General features: G+C 42.9%; 1 protein-coding gene across 2 annotated transcripts in view; it reads left to right on the top strand.

The window, feature by feature from the left end:
• The window catches only part of F13A1 (coagulation factor XIII A chain), a 157,114-nt gene that overhangs the window by 97,068 nt on the left and 39,040 nt on the right, over window positions 1–21,006 (top strand). For both annotated transcript variants that reach the window (XM_043508364.1, XM_038388823.2), the window contains exons 4-5: window positions 3,705–3,956; window positions 14,042–14,160. In XM_043508364.1, the coding sequence (XP_043364299.1) occupies window positions 3,705–3,956; window positions 14,042–14,160 (371 nt within the window). The remainder of the gene's footprint in view (window positions 1–3,704; window positions 3,957–14,041; window positions 14,161–21,006) is intronic.

The following is a 21,006-nucleotide window of genomic DNA, read 5'->3' on the forward strand; positions in this document are numbered from 1 at the left end:
GTATCTACCAACTCGCATTGTATTAATGTGTTATTATACTGTTATATATGCTGTGCGCTATATGTTGTCTATATTGAGTGTATATATAAGAAAAAGTGATATGGCCTCAAAAGTGAAGTTTAATTATTTAAAGTTTACTGTACTTCTTTATATGTAATGAGTCCTTTCCTTTCACCAGTTCTTCAGTTTTCTTTCTCCTCATGTGCCCACACATACTTCTCTGTAGATCGCATTTTTCTCAGCAGTGGCTGATTGCTCTTTAAGGCGGCATGAAAGTCTTTACAAGAAGTTTGTCTGAAGTTGTACTGTACAAGTAGAATTCCTTTCAACGACTCAACATTCAAGTTGTTCCTTTCCTTTGTCCACTGGCTTTGCATCAGTGAAAAAATTCACTCTACATTTGCATTGTGAGAAGGAATAGCAAAGAAGAACTGTGCAATCTTTAATAGCTCTGAATGACACTCAGTGTTTTTGGATTTCTCAAAATATTTGGTCCACTTCTGATGTGCTAGCAAATTACTGAACTCTTCATCACTGTTGCAACTTTCCATAAACTTCTTCAGGTTGCTGACCTGATCAAAACACTTCACGTCATCAATTTGCACCCCCTTATCGATCAGGTACTTGATACAAGGTTCCACATCACTCCAATTCGGTGTCTCACTCAGGGTAATCCACCTGAAACAAGAGAAGTCTTCCAGGGGTCTAAGCCACTTCTCCAAATATTCTAAGCATCTGCGGTACATATTATCTACTTCAGCACAGAATTTGTCACACTCTTCATCAAGTCCTTCCATGCGCTTTTGTGCCAGTAGTCCCTTAACTTTCAGGGACATAAAATTTTGAGTCTTGCATTCAAGAAGGATAGTAAAAAGAAAAGGAGTACTTGTGGCACCTTAGAGACTAACAAATTTATTAGAGCATAAGCTTTTGTGAGCTACAGCTCACTTCAAGCTGTAGCTCACGAAAGCTTATGCTCTAATAAATTTGTTAGTCTCTAAGGTGCCACAAGTACTCCTTTTCTTTTTGTGAATACAGACTAACACGGCTGCTCTATGAAAGAAGGATAGTGTGAACCGAGTTCAAACTTTTCAGCACTTCCACAACAGAATTGCTTTCCCTTTCGATTTCTTAGATGTAAGTTTGGAATATGCTCATGAGCGAATGCATGTGCCAAAGGTAAATCTCACTTAATTCATACTCAAAAAATGTCTTAAGCACTGTGGGTGGTTTGTCCTGTGACAGAAAGAATGTCTTCAAGGCCGGAAACATCCGTATCAGTCTTGTAATGCCTGGAAGTAATGACAGCCATCATGCCTTGCTATGAGAAAGCAGCTTTCTGTATTCAACATCAACAAACTCACAGTACTCCTTCAGCCGCTCAGTTCAGACAGAGTAGATATGAAAGTACTGGTAAATTTTAAAAATAATGTTCTTAATGTCAACGTTCATTCTTTCTGCTGCATGGTGTACACAGTTGTTCAAAATGTGTGCTGGGCAACCCACACCAATTAATGTTCTCTTCTGCAACAACTTCTTTAAGTTTGCAAACACATTCTTTCCATCTTCATCACGCTGGAGTCCTCCAAACATTGTATTGCAGTTGTCACCTGTAAAGGCAATACACTTCTCAAACAAACCATTTTTTTTCAAATGTTTCTTTTACGTAATGAGCAATCGTGTTGGCAGACTAATTAGGTGAGTCTGGACCTCAACCAGTTTTGACTGCAAACCGCCATTCTTCCAGTCGAAATACTGAATAATTACTGGAAATATTTTCACTGAACCTGTGATTGCTTCCATCTGTAGCAACTGTACAGTAAGCTATGTCATTTTCTTCAAACATTTTCAGAACAACATCAACAGAATGCGGTGCAAGCACAGAGATAATAATTGCTTCTGTCTTGGTTCTAGCACTTGACAATTTCTGTGCTACTTCAGAATCAGGGAATGTCTTCTTCAACAAGACAGATGTGCAATCCATTGACTTAAAGCTATTATGATGCTTAATGGTGTGAAATGCAAAAGCACCCTCTGCTTCAGTAACAGCATCCTCTGATTCGCTGCCTGGTTTTACAAAATAATCTGTCAATTTTGTTGATGAGCTCTCTCCTTGAACTGCTTTTTTGTGCTTGTCTGAGTCCACATGAGTTTGTAAATCATTAGCGCCTTTATTTTTCACAGAGATGTAAGTACCAGGTCTACATACCAAGCACTCAGCTTCCCATTCTTCTCTACCACTTCGAAAACACAGGAATTTCATCTTTAGTTCTGCAGTGAATTTACACTTTCGTTTTGGCATTGTGTTTGGGGGTAGTAAAATAAAATATCAAATAAAGAGCTCTTGAGGAAACATTACCAGCACAGTATGAACTCAGAAAAGACACTGAAATTGTCGATGTTGCACTATCACCACCATGGAAAAATGAGACAACTTAACAATGCTTAAATATGGGGCCCAATTCTGCTGCATCTTCAGGCCGCTTTGTGCTAGTGAATCATCCAGTTTAGCTGGCGACTGAGGGATTCCTCTTCCTTGGCTGGCAGAGTCCTGGGAGTGGATCTTAAGTCACCCCACTCTGGGCTTCTGACACAGGGGACGTGGCTGGGAACGTATCCATAGGGTGACCAGATCACAACAGTAAAATATCAGGACACACTGGGATGCTGTCGGCATGTGGGTTTCAAGTGTGTAGGTTAAGCTAGTTGATTGGCTTTGCTGTCATTTGCTGCTGTTTGTTTATAAAATTACTGTACATCAAAAGTAGGAGAAAAATACCTACTGTAGAGGGAAGGAGGATCAAATCCACCACCAGTTTAAAGGGCAATCCTACATTCAGATCCCAATTCTTAGTAGCCACAAGACTGTCATCTCTTATCCTTCTACACCTTAATTTTTAATGGCCTTTTTAAGATGTCCTGCACTTCATCTTCCTATGTTTGCTATTGAGTTTTGTTTTTTCTTTCTAATTCCTTTTTCTTTAGTAGGTCTCTTACTTCTGTTGCATGCCCCAATAAATAGAATATATAAGGTATCTGGTTTGCTCCATCCCTGGACTTTAGGGCAAAAATGGCTATGTATGTGGTCCTGAACAGTCCATCAGATGGAAGCATAGTAGAAATGCAGAGGCTGGGCCGTGTTATAAAGTTCAGAGCCAGAGCTGGATTTATGTTATCCCAAAATTTAGGGGTGTTCAGATCTGGGACTATCTCTACGTCAGCATTATACAAATAATTGGAAAGGAAAAATCAGTTACATGCCCCATTCTCCACTTCAAAGTACATAAATGCTATATTTTCACTCCACTATTATTAGACTTGTCTGTCCCTGTGCATTTGATTTCCATGCATCTGTATAAGAACTTGCTGAGATCTGACTTACGATTTATTAGGGCAAGGATCAGTTTGGAGTTCAGGAGAAGTGTGATGCAATATCTAAACAATACTGAGATGTGGCGTTATCTATTATCCATATGGCAGTAATGCCTACAGGTCATGGTCCTGCTGTGCTAAGGACTGTACAAATATATAACAAAGACAGTCCCATATAACTTAAAGAGGAGACAACTGGTGGATGCAGCAAAACACATGACAGGGGTGGGAGGGAGGGAGCACAAGGAAATGATGAGAGACTTAAACTGAGGCATTTACAAAGCTGTCAAATACATTCACAGAAGACTCCTCCTCTCTTTCCATTACTGTAGGTCGTTATCCACAGCAAAACAAAGGCACTTACATCCCAATCCCTTTGGTTGAAGAACTGCAAAGCGGGACATGGGGAGCCAAGATTACCTGGAAGGAGGATAGTTCCATTAGGCTGTCCATCATGTCTACTCCGACCTGCATTGTGGGGAAATTCCGCCTCTATGTCGCTGTCCTGACTCCCTATGGCATCCTCCGGACAAAGAGAGACCCAGAGACTGACACCTACATACTCTTTAATCCCTGGTGCCCAGGTGAGGCGTGTGCAATATTCAGATGTTCATACTTCTGCGACAAGGCCCATCTGTTTCCCCAGGCTTTTGGGGAGGCAGGGGTGTGATAAAGTTTGTGATGGAGTGGGTTATTGTCTGGACTTGACTTCTTTTTTTTTAACTTGTGGTTGGTTATTTTCTAGATTTGAGTGGGCAGTAGCTGGTAGCTTTACTTTAACTTTTGGTAAAGGTACCCAGATGCTTGGATAGCTGCTTGATCACTCTCTCTGTGTGTCTGATTCAAAGCCCACCGAGATCAGTGAGTCTTTCCACTGATTTCAGTGGGCATTGTTTCAGGGTGCAAAGAACTACATGTTTAAAACCTGGTGTTCCATTTGTGCATATAAAAATCAGAATTTGTTCTCACATATGCATTTTACAAAGTGAATTCTATATTCAAGGCATTTCTGAAGTGAGTACAAATGAGTTGCAAGTTCTGATCAGCATCTTTTCAAAACAGTTTAGGAGCACTATGCCTCAACATGATAAAACTTGGAATATAGACAGATCCAGAGAGACTTCAAACTTTTAGTATATCTAATGCTTTAATGCAGTCCTGGAACTCTTCCTTCTTGGTAGATATAATCTCTTTCCCATAATATTTATATACATTTCTTTAGTGTCAAATAACAAGCATCGTACTTTGTGATAAATGTTTGGCATTATAAATAGAGTACTCAGCAGCACTTTGTTTTGTACATGAAGTGATTTGGCCCAAGTTCATTAACTGCCTCTGGTCCAAGAGAACATAGGCAATTATTAGTTTATGTATTGTTTAGGAAGATGCATGATTAATCCTGTGTAAAGTGACATTAGTTAAGTGGAATTAGACTAAAAAGGAGGGAAGAGAAGGAGCTAGGATCAGTGGCGGATTTAGAGTTAGTGGGGCCCTGTGCTTAGCTTCATTTTTCGCCCTCCCCAATGGGGGGAGCATTCTTTTTTATCTCCCCCCCATTTTCTTTTCTTTTTTTTTCTGCATTCTCCTCCTGGGGCTCAGGGCTGGGGGTGCAGGATCTGGGAGGGAGTTAGGGTGCAGGAGTGGTCTGGGAGTCTGGGTGGGAGTTATGGTGCCGGGGGGGGGGGGCTCAGGGTTGGGGTGCAGGGTCTCGGTGGGAGTTAGGGGGCAGGAGTGGGCTGGGGCTGGGAGTTGTGGCCAGAAGTTAGGGTGTGGGAGGGGGCTCAGGGCAGGGGCGGGGGGTTGGGGTGCGGAGCACTTAACTGGGGCAGCTCCCATTTGCTGCAGGTGTGGGGAGTTCAGGTGGCCCCGTGCGGCCCTGTGCTTGCCCCGCAGGCACCGCCCCCTGCAGCTCCTAATGGCCACGATTCTCGGAGGTGCCTTCCCCCCGCACCAGGAACGCAAGGGCTTTAGGGGCTGCAGCCCAGCGCTAAGTGGGCCCTGGAGCCCTGAGCTGCAGCCCCTAAAGCCCCACCCCCTTTCTGAATCCGGCCCTGCGAGCAGGTGCTGGAGGACTTCGGGGGAGCAGGGGCAGCCGGAGAGAAGCGGGGGTTTCCCTTTCAAAGCGTCGCTTCTCTCCGGCCGGCTGCCCGGTGCTACTCCTGAGTCTTCCGGCTGGCGTTTGCAGCACTCCCGCCACCCGCACCCCCTGCCTGCTCCCCTGAGGCTGCGGGTGAGCCTCCCTCCCTGCTCTCCTGCCCCCCACAGCTTCTACCCCCGCAGCCCCCCTCCCATGGAGCAGTGCACCGGTGCTGAGCTGCCCAAGTGCCTAGCCCTAGAGGCCCCCCCGTTGTTGGGTGGGCCCGTGCCAGGCACTGTGTGTTTCATGGTAAATCCGCCCCTGGCTAGGATGGGATGCTACAGCTCCATGAACTCTACTGAAAAATGGTGTAGAGTTGTGTTCCTTAAAACTGCACAGTAAGAAGATGCTCCATGGAGAAAATAAGTGCACAGCCAGGAGAAAAGTGGGAGGCGTCACAGCCTGATGTAGGCATGCAAATATAACTCACTGCTGAGTGGATGTTAACAGATCCCCCTCCATGTCTGATTTGTAGATGATATGAGTCTGTTACAGCCCCAGCTAGGGAGCTTAAGTTGTAGCTGTTCGTGCTTTTAATTCTGGACATTTCTGGTTCAATGCCCCGTGTGTTGCTCAAGATGACAGCCATTCCCCAATCATCCTGAGCCAAACCCAAACAAAATCCTCCTAAGAACTCAAGTCATCGAGGAGATCCTCATGACGAATGCACACACATTTCATGTCCCATGCTTAGCCAGCCTATAGGAACTCACTGCTATTATGCTATGTACACTTGTGGAATATGACCAAACGGACAAAAATCAGATACAAATAGATCATTGGAGGAAACCAGTAGGACATGCTGCAAACTACAATGAAACGCTGAAGCTGTTGCCTTCAAAAGCAGTCATCAGCATTCAGGGAGTGATAATGAAAAGGACAGGTCAATGACACAGAACAATCTGGATCTCTTGGTAAGCTGGGTGCAAGAAAATGGTATGTTCTTAATTCTGGCTAAATGTAAATGTGTACATCTAGGAACAAAGGATTTAGGCCAGTGATACTCAGACCTCAGGTGGTTCAGAAGCCAAATTACCGGTCACATTACCCAAAAGAGCCACAGTAGCGTAAATTCATTGTTTCATTTTCTCTCTCTCTCTCTCTCTCTCTGTATTATTCTCACAGCAAAATGACTAACCAAGTATTATTATTTTATCAACTACAATTGGTTTACAACATAATAAAAGCACCCTGATTGGTTAATAACTTAGATGGGTTAATAATTAACACACAGGTGTTAGAGAGCTTATTCCTTCACTCTCCCACTTCCCTGGTCCTTCTCGCATGAACAGAGAGCAACAATACCTGAAGTTCGAAGGTGCAAACAATTCAATGTTTATTGGGGTGAACTTCCAGCAAGTTTAAATCCAAGTTCCTTTTTCCTTATTTTCGAATCCCAACTTATTTCCTGTTTGCCCCTAATTTATATAGTAATATTCTTAGCTATACCTTAACCAATCATTCTACTGAAATTTACCTAACCAATCCTAACATATTGTAACATGATTAACTAACCAATTATATCCCACCACCTTAATTAGTTTACACCCAGCAAAATTAATTATACAGCAGTCAGAAACAATCTGAGAACCAGACAGAGACCATGCAAATAAACAATAGCAAAGTGAGAACTATAATGACAAAACAATATAGAAGTGGGGATTTCACAACTACATCTATAAAGACATAAGGTTTTCCCAGCTGTGTCTATTGATAAGTGAGTTCTTACTAGACAGAAAACTATCAATCTACGTTTCCTTTTACATCTTCTAGGCTCTTCCCTTTCTCTGGAGGTGATAGATCGGATCACCTTCCTAACAGCCCCAGATTAACTAGTTTGGAATGTGAGGAGGTGACCGGTCGCTTCCCAGCTTATGGCTGCCTCTGCTGCTTAGCCAAAGGCATTGGCCTAAGAACAGGGCCACCGACTGTCACAGTGAGAGAAGGCCCTTACACAGATTCTTTCTTGTATACCTCTATTACTAGCTAAATGATAAACATATACCTACATTCTTAAAGTATAGGCCTTTAAAGGCAGGCCTGAATATCTATATCCTAATAGCAAGGTTTTAATATCATGTGCTGCAAAGAGCTGCAGGAGACACATTTAAGAGCTACTTGCAGCTTGCAAGCCTCAGTCTGAGTATCACTGATCTGGGCCATTCTTACACAATGGGGACTCCATTCTGGGTAGCAGCAGCTCTGAGAAAGATCTGGGGGTTGTGGTGACTAATCAGCTGAACAGGAGCTCCCAGTGCAATGCTGTGGCCAAAAGGGCTAATGCGATCCTTGGATGCATAAACAGGGGAATCTCAAGTAGGAGCAGAGAGGTTATTTTACCTCTGCATTTGGGACTGGTATATCACTGCTGGAATCCTGTATCTAGTTCTTACAATGTTGACACCCGAAGGATGTTGATAAATTGGAGTGGGTTCAGAAAAGAACTGCAAGAATGATTAAAGTATTAGAAAAATTGCCTTCATAGGGATAGACTCAAGGAGTTCAATCAGATTAGTTTAACAAAGAAAAGGTTAAGGGGTAACTAGATTATAGTCTAAAGGTACCTACACAGGGAACAAATATTTATGAATGGGCTCTTCAATCTAGCAGACAAAGGTATAACAAGATCCAGTGGCTGGAAGTTGAAGCTGGACAAATTGATTTGAAACAATATGTAAACTTTTAACAGAGAGACTAATTAACCTTTGGAGCAACTTGCCCACAGTTGGGGTGGATTCTCCATCACTGACAATCTTTTATACAAGAGGTCAGTCTAGATCAGTGGTTTTCAACCTATGGTCCGCAGACCCTTGGGGATCCACAGGTATGTCTAAGATTTTCAAAGGGATCGGTGCCTCCAAATGAAAACCTCTGGTCTAGATGATCACAATGGTCCCTTCTGACCTTGGAAGCGATGACTGTCTATGGGCAAGTCATAAGGCTCTGCCATGGGGGAAAGAAACTCCTAATACCATGCAAGTACACAGATCCATTATGAATCCACAAGAGTAGAACAACAGGTTAGCAGCTGATCCCAGAGTTTCCTGGATAACTTTATGCTGAGTATGCTACCTCTTTTTGGTCTGTTACTTACACATACTCCATTCTATATACGCAGCCAATGACCCTTTTTACCTGTTTGGATATTGCTTTGTATTTTTTCAAGTCACAGCCCTTAATGACTGTGACAAGTTCAGTTTTCGGCACATCCAAGGGCATGATTTCATTTTGAACTCTATTTGTTTCTGGTCACATGTTTCTAAATAGTTTTGACTATTACACTTATTTCTCCCCAGCCTGCTTGTGCAAGCAAATGAGCTAGAATGCCCCTCCTTCCTTTGTACAAAAGAAATGTGTGAAATGGATCAACCAATGTGTATAAAAACTCAGCATCTTAAATATAATCCTTGATTAGCAAAGTGAGCAGTGGTATGAAGATCTCATAGGCTGACTTGCTAGGTTAATAGATGACCTTTGGGTGAAATACACTATTTACAACAAGAAAAGAATGACCTGAATATATGGGAGTGTTTTTACATTGATTAGAAGATAAGATTTGTCTGTTTCACTAGCAGCTTTCCGGCTCATTGTTTTGAAGAAACATCTGTGTTTCTGGATGAGATTCATTCAAAGACAAAAGTCAAATATTTGTGTCCTTCTGGATAGCACCTTTTGTTACAAGAGTTCAGCTTTGATGTACCTTTCTGGTTTTCATAGTCTGCTGTTTCAGGACAAGTATGTATATATCAGTCAAGCTAGAGAGAGGTTCTGGAGCTGCTGGCTTTAAGCTGTCAAGAACAGTATCCCCGATAATGTCACGGCAAACCTTGTGATTGAATTTCGTGACTTTGTCCTCACCCATAACTATTTCACATTTGGGGATAATGTATACCTTCAAATCAGCGGCACTGCTATGGGTACCCGCATGGCCCCACAGTATGCCAAAATTTTTATGGCTGACTTAGAACAACACTTCCTCAGCTCTCATCCCTAATGCCCCTACTCTACTTGCGCTACATTGATGATATCTTCATCATCTGGACTCACGGAAAAGAAGCCCTGGAGGAATTCCACCATGATTTCAATAATTTCCATCCCACCATCAACCTCAGCCTGGACCAGTCCACACAAGAGATCCACTTCCTGGACACTATGGTGCTAATAAGTGATGGTCACATAAACACCACCCTATATCGGAAACCTACTGACTGCTATTCTTACCTACATGCCTCCAGCTTTCATCCAGACCACACCACACGATCCATTATCTACAGCCAAGCTCTACGATACAACCGCATTTGCTCCAACCCCTCAGACAGAGACAAACACCTACAAGATCTCTATCAAGCGTTCTTACAACTACAATACCCACCTGCTGAAGTGAAGAAACAGATTGACAGAGCCAGAAGAGTACCCAGAAGTCACCTACTATAGGACAGGCTCAACAAAGAAAATAACAGATGGCTAGTGGCGTTCACCTTCAGCCCCCAACTAAAACCTCTCCAACGCATCATCAAGGATCTACAACCTATCCTGAAGGATGACCCATCACTCTCACAGATCTTGGGAGACAGGCCAGTCCTTGCTTACAGACAGCCCCCCAACCTGAAGCAAATACTCACCAGCAACCACACACCACACAACAGAACCACTAACCCAGGAACCTATCCTTGCAACAAAGCCCGTTGCCAACTATGTCCACATATCTATTCAGGGAACACCATCATAGGGCCTAATCACATCAGCCACACTATCAGAGGCTCGTTCACCTGCAAATCTACCAATGTGATATATGCCATCATGTGCCAGCAGTGCCCCTCTGCCATGTACATTGGTAAAACTGGACAGTCTCTACGTAAAAGAATAAATGAACACAAATCAGACGTCAAGAATTATAACATTCAAAAACTAGTTGGAGAATACTTAATCTCTCTGGTCACTCAATTACAGACCTAAAAGTGGCAATACTTCAACAAAAAAACTTCAGAAACAGACTCCAACGAGAGACTGCTGAATTGGAATTAATTCACAAACTGGATACAATTAACTTAGGCTTGAATAGAGACTGGGAGTGGATGGGTCATTACACAAAGTAAAACTATTTCCCCATGTTATTTCCTCCTCCCCCAACCCACTGTTCCTCAGATGTTCTTGTCAACTGCTGGAAATGGCCCACCTTGATTATCACTACAAAAGGTTCCCCCCCACCCTGCTCTCCTGCTGGTAATAGCTCACCTTAAGTGATCACTCTGGTTACAGTGTGTATGGTAATACCCATTGTTTCATGTTCTCTGTGTATATAAATCTCCCCACTGTATTTTCCACTGAATGCATCTGATGAAGTGAGCTGTAGCTCACGAAAGCTTATGCTCAAATAAATTTGTTAGTCTCTAAGGTGCCACCAGTCCTCCGTTTCTTTTTGCCTATACAGACTAACATGGCTGCTACTCTGAAACCTGTCATTATTGGCAAAGTGCTATGCAGGAGTTGTTCAGAGCTAGGAATCAGAAATTGAAAAACTCACTTGACAAGCTACTTCCTTAGGGTCAGAGTCTCAGCTCATATCAGACAATGGAACTGTTTCAATTTATGCCATCTGAAGATCTGTCTTGAACTTTTAAATCTATATTGGTAACCTCTGAATCAAAAATCATGATCCTCTACTGCCTGAGCTAAAAGACCCAGGTCCCCTGATAGGCAGGGCTGTCCTTACCCGTATGCAAAGCACGCAGCTGTGTAGGGCACCAGGAAATTTGGGGCACCAAATTTCCTGGTGCCCTGCGCAGCTGCGTGCTGCTCCAGCCCCTGCTCCTGCTCCACCCTGCCCCTTCCCCGTCCCCACTCCCCTGAGCTCGGCAGCCGGGCTGGGCCTGCACTCACCAGCTGTGGGAGTGTAGCAACCCAGCCTCAGCCGCGCTGCTGGTGAGTGCTGGCGGTGGTTCCTCCCTACCCCCCAAGTAGCTCCGTCCCCCCCTGTGGAGGCCTGGGGACCGCCCCCCAATCCCCCCCATGGGGGTGCTGCATAGGGCCCCAGAATTGCTAGGGACGGCCCTGCTGATAGGGTACGTTTACATGCCATTCAAAGGTGTGATTTGCAGCTCAGGTAGGCACAATTTGCTAGCTTTAATCTACCTAGCATGCTAAAAATAGCAGTAAAGACATTGCTGGGCAGGCTTCGGCGTGGCCCATACAAGCCCACCTGGTCCCCTGGGTACACGTATCCATGTTGCTAGGCTGCATTGAAGGCTGTGCAGCCATATCTTCATGTCTATTTTCTGTCATGCTCACTAGATTAAAGCTAGCATGAGTGTGCCTACTGGAGCTACAGTCACATCTTCACTTGCAGTGTAGCTGTACCCTCATTTCCTAGCCAGTAGCAGGTTCATAAACCTGTCTGTGGGTGGCCGAGCCATTAGAGCAGGGGTTCTCGCAACAAATTTTTTGGTGGCCTCAGTGTACGGCCACCAACTCTTCCTGGTGGCTGCACTGACACTTTTCCCTAAAATTATTTTTTTCTCCTAAAGTGAATTAAGTAATATGCACATATATACATCCAAATCATTGTAATTTATTTATGTAAGGTTTTGGGTTTTTTTTGCAGACTCAATAATAAAAATCATGCACAGTTATCTTTATTCTTTACTGGACCTAACAGAATAGAAACACAAATGAGGTGAACAGGAGTACTTGTGGCACCTTAGAGACTAACAAATTTATTTGAGCATAAGCTTTCGTGAGCTACAGCTCACTTCATCGGATGCATGCAGTGGAAAATACAGGAGGATGATTTTATATACACAGAGAACATGAAACAAGGGTGTTATCACACACAATATAACGAGAGTGATCGGTTAAGGTAAACTATTACCAGCAGGAGAGAAAAAAAACCTTTTGTAGTGATAATCAAGATGGGCCATTTCCAGCAGTTGACAAGAACGTGTGAGGAACAGTGGGGGTGGGGGGGGAATAAACATGGGGAAATAGTTTTACTTTGTATAATGACCCATCCACTCCCAGTCTTTATTAAAGCCTAATTTAATGGTGTCTAGTTTGCAAATTAATTCCAATTCAGCAGTCTCTCTTCACAAATAAGGTGCTTTGCACGTTCTTGTCTTTTTTATTATTGTTTGGTAAAAGTGGTTGTCTGTGTAACAATTATGAAGTAAATTTTGAAATGCTTTGACATAATAGAAGTCAAAATAATAATTAAAAACATAACTGGGTGGCTTGGGTCTGGGGAGCGGAGGGGAGACACAACTGCAACTGCAGCTGCAGCTGGCCCAGAGCTCCTCTGGACAAAGGCGGGGAGCGCTCCGGGCTTCAACCAGCCCAGGGCTCCTCTGGGCAGGTGAGGGAGCCAAGATTTCACCCCAAGTTTCAACCCAAGCTACAGTTTTATGGACAAAGTACAAATTTTTTAAATGGAAATACATATCCTATTTAAAGAGCTTCAAAACTGTAGGTTATTTAAAATAAACTGTATAGTCCACTCTACCCTGTTATTCATTTTTGATGGCACAATCGAGAGCCACCGGCACAGTGGTGACACAGCATAGTTTCATACTTGCCTCATTTCACAATACCACAAACCATTATTCCATTTCATTTAATATCTGAGGCTGTGCTTTTACTTTATTGCATAGGACACATGATTTCGGTTGCCATTACATTATATCTCTGAGCCTCCAGTCTTGAAAGCCCTAACACATGGGAGGCAGATCCTCAGCTGGTGTGTTGTAACTCCACTGAAATCAACAGAATTAAGTCAGTTTACACCAATGATCTGCCAGTGTTTAACTTTAAGCATATGAGAGTCCCATTGACTTCAATGGAATTGTTTATGTGTTTTAAACCTGTGAGAGAGTGTTTGCAGGCTCAGGGTCTATCTGCTTTTGATTGAGATGAGATCAATTTAGAAAAGATTTCTTAAAATATTTTTGACAAAGTACTCTTCAACTTATATTCCTCTTTGAAAGGTAAGTATTTCCTGGCCAACTATACAATATGCCCATATTTACAGGAAAATAATCCAAACCCCTTAGCTAATACGAGGGAAAACTTGCACTCTAAATTCTGTAATAATTTTTTAAGGCAGTACAGATTTTTCTTTAACTCGCTTGACACTGAGCTATTTTCCATTAACATTAATGGGTTTGAAATTGTTGGTCTTTGATCTGTTTTGCAGAAGTGCTTCATGGTGCTCAGCCTTTTAAATTAGTGATGCACAGTAATCATAAAATAGTTGATAAGATGTGACATTTTAATCATGTTTTACAGATCCCACTAAAAACAGTCAGGAGTTGTAAGCATTTTTCATCTTGCATACTTTTAAGTTGTATGTCTTATTTCTAACTGTGATTGCTATAATTATTATTGTTATTATTCGTATTGTGTTGGAAGAAATAATGTTATGCCTGGTGAACAAAAGACACTTTTCATTTAAGATGACTAGAATATAGTAGCTTTAAAATCTGTCCACTATAAAAACAAAGTAGCTGTATTAATGGTTGCTGTGTGTAAATTCTGATGCAGAGGATTCTGTGTTTCTGGATGATGAGAAGGAAAGGGAAGAGTATGTCCTGAATGACCTTGGTGTTATTTTCCATGGAGACATCAACAGTATAAAATCCAGAAGCTGGAATTATGGTCAGGTGAGCCCTTTAGAATTTCTCTGGCTGGCCCAAGTAGTACTCTGCAAGTTAGTTTAATTGATACCAGATTGTAGGATCTCGAATGCATTATTACTCTCTTTCTGAGAAACACAGTGGGCATCATTTTAATATTGCATGGGTATATACCTAATCCAGACAAGTAATTTCTTATCTAATATTTAAAGGGCTAGTTTTAGGGGTATATTTCAGATATTGAGAGGCTGTCATTGAGAATTAAAGTCATCAGCAGTTTGAAATGACAGTTCTGAAATGCACCAGTATATCTTCTGCTGCATTATTGCCTCTCCAGGATCAAACCAACTGGCTCAAGAGAAAAGGGGGACAATGATTTTAAGCATTTATTTAAAAAAAAAATTAAATAGCCCTCAAATGTTGTATAATACAATGCCAGGCATAGTTTATACCTTTTTCTCTTCTTCTCTTTAGTTCTAGCAGCTCAATGAAAATAAGCATCCTCTTCTCACACATTATCCTGACACAGGCTGTGAGGGTTCTTAAAACTTTTTCTGTTATAAAATTTGTTGGATTTTTTAAAAATAGTTCTGGATTATGGAACTTTCCTAATGTAAACACTTATTTCCCTGTGAGAAGTTGCGTGGGTTGATTTTCCTCCTCTTCCCCTCACTCCTCTCAAACACTTGTCTCTTTATCCACGGATATGTTGGTTGTTCCATGTACCTGTGTCATGTGCTTTCATTTTTTCATCTAAACCCGGAGGCCACAACTTTTTCCACTGCTGTGTACCATTTGCTGTCCTTTTCCTTTAATGAAACACAGGTAGAACTTGGGTGAAAGTGATTTCGATCATTGAAGTTCTACAGGCGTAATAGGCTACTCAAGGCAATGGAAATCAGGCCTGGAAACTGTATTGATGGGCTCCTAATTTTCAACCAAATGAAGTGTACAATGTTTCTTAACTTTCACAATTGCCTCTCATTTGGCTATTGCCCAATATTTGGTCACTTTGAAAAATGTTGTTTTCTAAATTTGTGGTTTAATTGAGGAATCATGGATTTTAGAAATGAAGAACATGTGTGGGAGTGAATTACAGTGCAGGCAGGCACCATGCACAGATAGGACCATAGGGGGGAGTTGGGAGGAAATGAGGCCGTATTTGCAGTATTGGTGGTTTGTTTTGTATATAGAGAATAGTGATATTTTATATCCTACAAGCATGATTCAAACACTGCTTATTTGGATGTTTTGCTCAAACTGAAAGTTTTAAAATGGGAGGTGGAAGTTCCAAAACAGGATCACTAGGTGCTGGGAAGATTGTGGCTGCCATTTTAGAAATGGGTAGCACCATTCTGGAAAGTAAGAGAGTGGGTGGGGGAAGGAAAAGTGGACCCAGGAAGAACAATAGAGGGAGTCAGCCACTGGGAATAAAAGAGTATGGGGAAACAATTGTACCCTTCATCATGATACCGATTTCCTCCCCGCATTGAGTAAATTGCTAGTCACTCAGAAAAGCCCAACCCAAAGGGAATATGGGGAAAATCAAGGTTTGGAAGAATCATAGAATCATAGAATATCAGGGTTGGAAGGGACCCCAGAAGGTCATCTAGTCCAACCCCCTGCTCAAAGCAGGACCAAGTCCCAGTTAAATCATCCCAGCTAGGGCTTTGTCAAGCCTGACCTTAAAAACCTCTAAGGAAGGAGATTCTACCACCTCCCTAGGTAACGCATTCCAGTGTTTCACCACCCTCTTAGTGAAAAAGTTTTTCCTAATATCCAATCTAAACCTCCCCCATTGCAACTTGAGACCATTACTCCTCGTTCTGTCATCTGCTACCATTGAGAACAGTCTAGAGCCATCCTCTTTGAAACCCCCTTTCAGGTAGTTGAAAGCAGCTATCAAATCCCCCCTCATTCTTCTCTTCTCCAGACTAAACAATCCCAGCTCCCTCAGCCTCTCCTCATAAGTCATGTGCTCTAGACCCCTAATCATTTTCGTTGCCCTTCGTTGTACTCTTTCCAATTTATCCACATCCTTCCTGTAGTGTGGGGCCCAAAACTGGACACAGTACTCCAGATGAGGCCTCACCAGTGTCGAATAGAGGGGAACGATCACGTCCCTCGATCTGCTCGCTATGCCCCTACTTATACAACCCAAAATGCCATTGGCCTTCTTGGCAACAAGGGCACACTGCTGACTCATATCCAGCTTCTCGTCCACTGTCACCCCTAGGTCCTTTTCCGCAGAACTGCTGCCGAGCCATTCGGTCCCTAGTCTGTAGCGGTGCATTGGATTCTTCCATCCTAAGTGCAGGACCCTGCATTTATCCTTATTGAACCTCATTAGATTTCTTTTGGCCCAATCCTCCAATTTGTCTAGGTCCTTCTGTATCCTATCCCTCCCCTCCAGCGTATCTACCACTCCTCCCAGTTTAGTATCATCCGCAAATTTGCTGAGAGTGCAATCCACACCATCCTCCAGATCATTTATGAAGATATTGAACAAAACGGGCCCCAGGACCGACCCCTGGGGCACTCCACTTGACACCGGCTGCCAACTAGACATGGAGCCATTGATCACTACCCGTTGAGCCCGACAATCTAGCCAGCTTTCTACCCACCTTATAGTGCATTCATCCAGCCCATACTTCCTTAACTTGCTGACAAGAATGCTGTGGGAGACCGTGTCAAAAGCTTTGCTAAAGTCAAGAAACAATACATCCACTGCTTTCCCTTCATCCACAGAACCAGTAATCTCATCATAAAAGGCGATTAGATTAGTCAGGCATGACCTTCCCTTGGTGAATCCATGCTGACTGTTCCTGATCACTTTCCTCTCCTCTAAGTGCTTCAGGATTGATTCTTTGAGGACCTGCTCCATGATTTTTCCAGGGACTGAGGTGAGGCTGACCGGCCTGTAGTTCCCAGGATCCTCCTTCTTCCCTTTTTTAAAGATGGGCACTACATTAGCCTTTTTCCAGTCATCCGGGACTTCCCCCGTTCGCCACGAGTTTTCAAAGATAATGGCCAAGGGCTCTGCAATCACAGCCGCCAATTCCCTCAGCACTCTCGGATGCAATTCGTCCGGCCCCATGGACTTGTGCACGTCCAGCTTTTCTAAATAGTCCCTAACCACCTCTATCTCTACAGAGGGCTGGCCATCTCTTCCCCATTTTGTGTTGCCCAGCACAGCAGTCTGGGAGCTGACCTTGTTAGTGAAAACAGAGGCAAAAAAAGCATTGAGTACATTAGCTTTTTCCACATCCTCTGTCACTAGCTTGCCTCCCTCATTCAGTAAGGGGCCCACACTTTCCTTGGCTTTCTTCTTGTTGCCAACATACCTGAAGAAACCCTTCTTGTTACTCTTGACATCTCTTGCTAGCTGCAGCTCCAGGTGCGATTTGGCCCTCCTGATATCTTTCCTACATGCCCGAGCAATATTTTTATACTCTTCCCTGGTCATATGTCCAACCTTCCACTTCTTGTAAGCTTCTTTTTTATGTTTAAGATCCGCTAGGATTTCACCATTAAGCCAAGCTGGTCGCCTGCCATATTTACTATTCTTTCGACTCATCGGGATGGTTTGTCCCTGTAACCTCAACAGGGATTCCTTGAAATACAGCCAGCTCTCCTGGACTCCCTTCCCTTTCATGTTAGTCCCCCAGGGGATCCTGGCCATCTGTTCCCTGAGGGAGTCAAAGTCTGCTTTCCTGAAGTCCAGGGTCCGTATCCTGCTGCTTACCTTTCTTCCCTGCGTCAGGATCCTGAACTCAACCAACTCATGGTCACTGCCTCCCAGATTCCCATCCACTTTTGCTTCCCCCACTAATTCTACCCGGTTTGTGAGCAGCAGGTCAAGAAAAGCGCTCCCCCTAGTTGGCTCCCCTAGCACTTGCACCAGGAAATTGTCCCCTACGCTTTCCAAAAACTTCCTGGATTGTCTATGCACCGCTGTATTGCTCTCCCAGCAGATATCAGGAAAATTAAAGTCACCCATGAGAATCAGGGCATGCGATCTAGTAGCTTCCGTGAGTTGCCGGAAGAAAGCCTCATCCACCTCATCCCCCTGGTCCGGTGGTCTATAGCAGACTCCCACCATGACATCACTCTTGTTGCACACACTTCTAAACTTAATCCAGAGACACTCAGGTTTTTCCACAGTTTCGTACCGGAGCTCTGAGCAGTCATACTGCTCCCTTACATACAGTGCTACTCCCCCACCTTTTCTGCCCTGCCTGTCCTTCCTGAACAGTTTATAACCATCCATGACTGTACTCCAGTCATGTGAGTTATCCCACCAAGTCTCTGTTATTCCAATCACGTCATAAGAGAGATCTGGTCAGAAGAAGAGATCTGGTCAGAAAGGGTACTCTGCCCAGAAAACTAGGGAGCTCAGATTTATAGTGATTTTCATGCTTTTTGCAATAAAATGATGATCAGGTCCTCAAATTTGTCACAAATAAAGGTGCACCAGCTTAATTTAAAGCGTGATTTTTAAAAAAAATATGGATTTAATTTAACTGGCACAACAGGCCTATAGACAGTCTTATCTTGGTTTAAACCAGCTTTTATTTCAGTTTAGCATATGTCAATTAGAAACAATTAACTGAAACTGAAATAAGAGAATCCTCACAGGGGTTCACCCTGGTTTAACTAAACCAGTGCAAATCTGTGTGTAGACAAGATCTCTGCATCTGTCTATTCTTCCCCAGCTTTGTTTTCATGTAGCAGTTGCATTCCTTGCAGCAGTTTCTCCAGACTGCTCTGCCAAAACACCTCAGTCTTGAATCCAGCTTTTTAATTATTTTTGTCCTTGGCTGTCTCGAGCAGGGAGTGACTGCTTTATACTGTATGGGCCAAGTTCAGCAGTATCCTCTGGATTCTTGGCACTGCTATGGTAATGCAAAAGCAGCCATTCACTTCCTACATTTTGGAGATCTTCAGATTTTGTGTTTTGCTTCAGGTCCATCTCTTGCTAGACAGCAGTTGAATGCAAGAGATGAAGACATGACATTGAGTTTGATGTAGTTTTTGCAAAATAACTGGCATGGAAGGTGGAGAAGTATAGGTCTAGCCTGGTTTATGGCTGCTTTGAGCTGCTCTAGTGATGCAAAGCCACCAGAGTATACTTATTTATCCCTTCTCTTGTCCTTTTAACCCAGTGTGGTAAACCCAGGACAAACAGCTACAAAAGGGGGGGTAGTAATTAGTCCTAGTGGATTAAAAGGCCCCTCCCTATCCACTGAGGAGAGAGAACCAGTGGGCAATAAGGTTCAGCTGGAAAAGGGGTTGCTAGGGAACCAATTAGGTTCAGCTGACTCCAACTACTTGGGACCTTTTTAAACCCTCCCCTGGGTGGTAGGAGGGAAGGAGGGAGTGAGAGGAACAGGGAAGTTGCCAGTAGACTGTTTGCAGCAAGATACCAGACCTTCCCTTCTGGGGAGCCAGTGCAGCCTCCCTACTGGGAAGGAAAACAAGCACAAGGGACTGACTGAGGAGAGGAGTAACAGGACCCTGTGCCACCTATAAGGATTTGCCTTGCCCCAAACCTGAGTCTCCAAGGCTAAAAAGGACTGAGCCTACTGAGGCGAACAAGGTATTTTGCCACATGAGTTATTTCACAAACACTTACTATTGTTGTTTGCAGTATTGTAACCACATTTGGTCTTGACTATTATCCTGGGACCATAGAAGTAGGTCCAATAAAAGATAATACCTCACCCACCTTGTCTCTCTCTAAACGCATATAATGTCAAATGTCAATCCTTAGATTTTTAAGGCTGGGGGGCCTTAACACCACCACGATGACAGCAATTCCTGTGTGTGTGTGTCTCTCTCTGCCAGTGAGCTTGAGATGGCAAGGGTTTAATGCAGAATATACTTTACTGCATCAAGTGATGACTAGATGCAAATAAAACAGGTTTTTGACTTTGGTGAAGGTGACATGTCCTTAGCTCAAGCAAGAGCAGAGTGAGTTGTAGCAGACAGGGCTAGTGCCAGCAGATGTGAGCCAGAGGATTTACATCCTCTGTTGTGAGGATGCTGTTTAGAAAGGGGTGTCTTTACAGAGCTATCCTTTGTCCAGGATTATTTCCAATATACACCAATAAGATCATCCAATTGATCTCTAGTGTGAACACTCAGTGGATCATATGACTCTGGCATTAGCTCCTTGAGTGGGGAAATGCTGACCTCCACTGAACTCAGTTTTGCACTTTAAGATTATAATTATTTAATAATGAGTTTTTGTTAAATGCCAAAGAAACTAAATTAGTGCAATTGTGGTTAGTAGAGCCCAGGAGTTAAATGATGATAAATGTACACTGACTTTCTTGGTTGATATTGCATTAGAGAGTGCAACAATATATCAGTACCTTAGATAGGTGCTGATATAATCAATTCAGTTTTTCTATTTTAGATCAATTAGAAAACAAAACCTTCATAACATATTTGTGTTTTTTAAGAAATGGATGCATACTGTGTAGAGCGTCTTCCCATTGCTCATATGGAATTAAATGAGTGAAGAAGAGCTTTGTAGTTCATACCTTTTTGATGTACGTCAGCCTGCTATAAAAATATAACTTTGTTATGCATTTTCAGTGAATACAGAAGATGAGCATTTTATTAATGTGCATTTCTCTGTCCCCTTTCCTCTTCCAGGGGACAGTGGTATTTTCTGCTGCTATCCAATTTCTCCTAAGCAAATTGAACTACACCAAAGGGCAAGTTATTTGATGATGGATTCTGGTCTATGTAGGCATCTTTGCTCCCTATTCATTCCTGCACTTGTTGTTACTGGATTTCAGAAATGGGAATCTATAGACTGTTTTTAAAGAAAACCACTTTAGCTCACTTGTCATTTTCTTAGTT

Source organism: Dermochelys coriacea, chromosome 2 (assembly GCF_009764565.3).
Source record: "Dermochelys coriacea isolate rDerCor1 chromosome 2, rDerCor1.pri.v4, whole genome shotgun sequence".
NCBI lineage: Eukaryota > Metazoa > Chordata > Testudines > Dermochelyidae > Dermochelys > Dermochelys coriacea.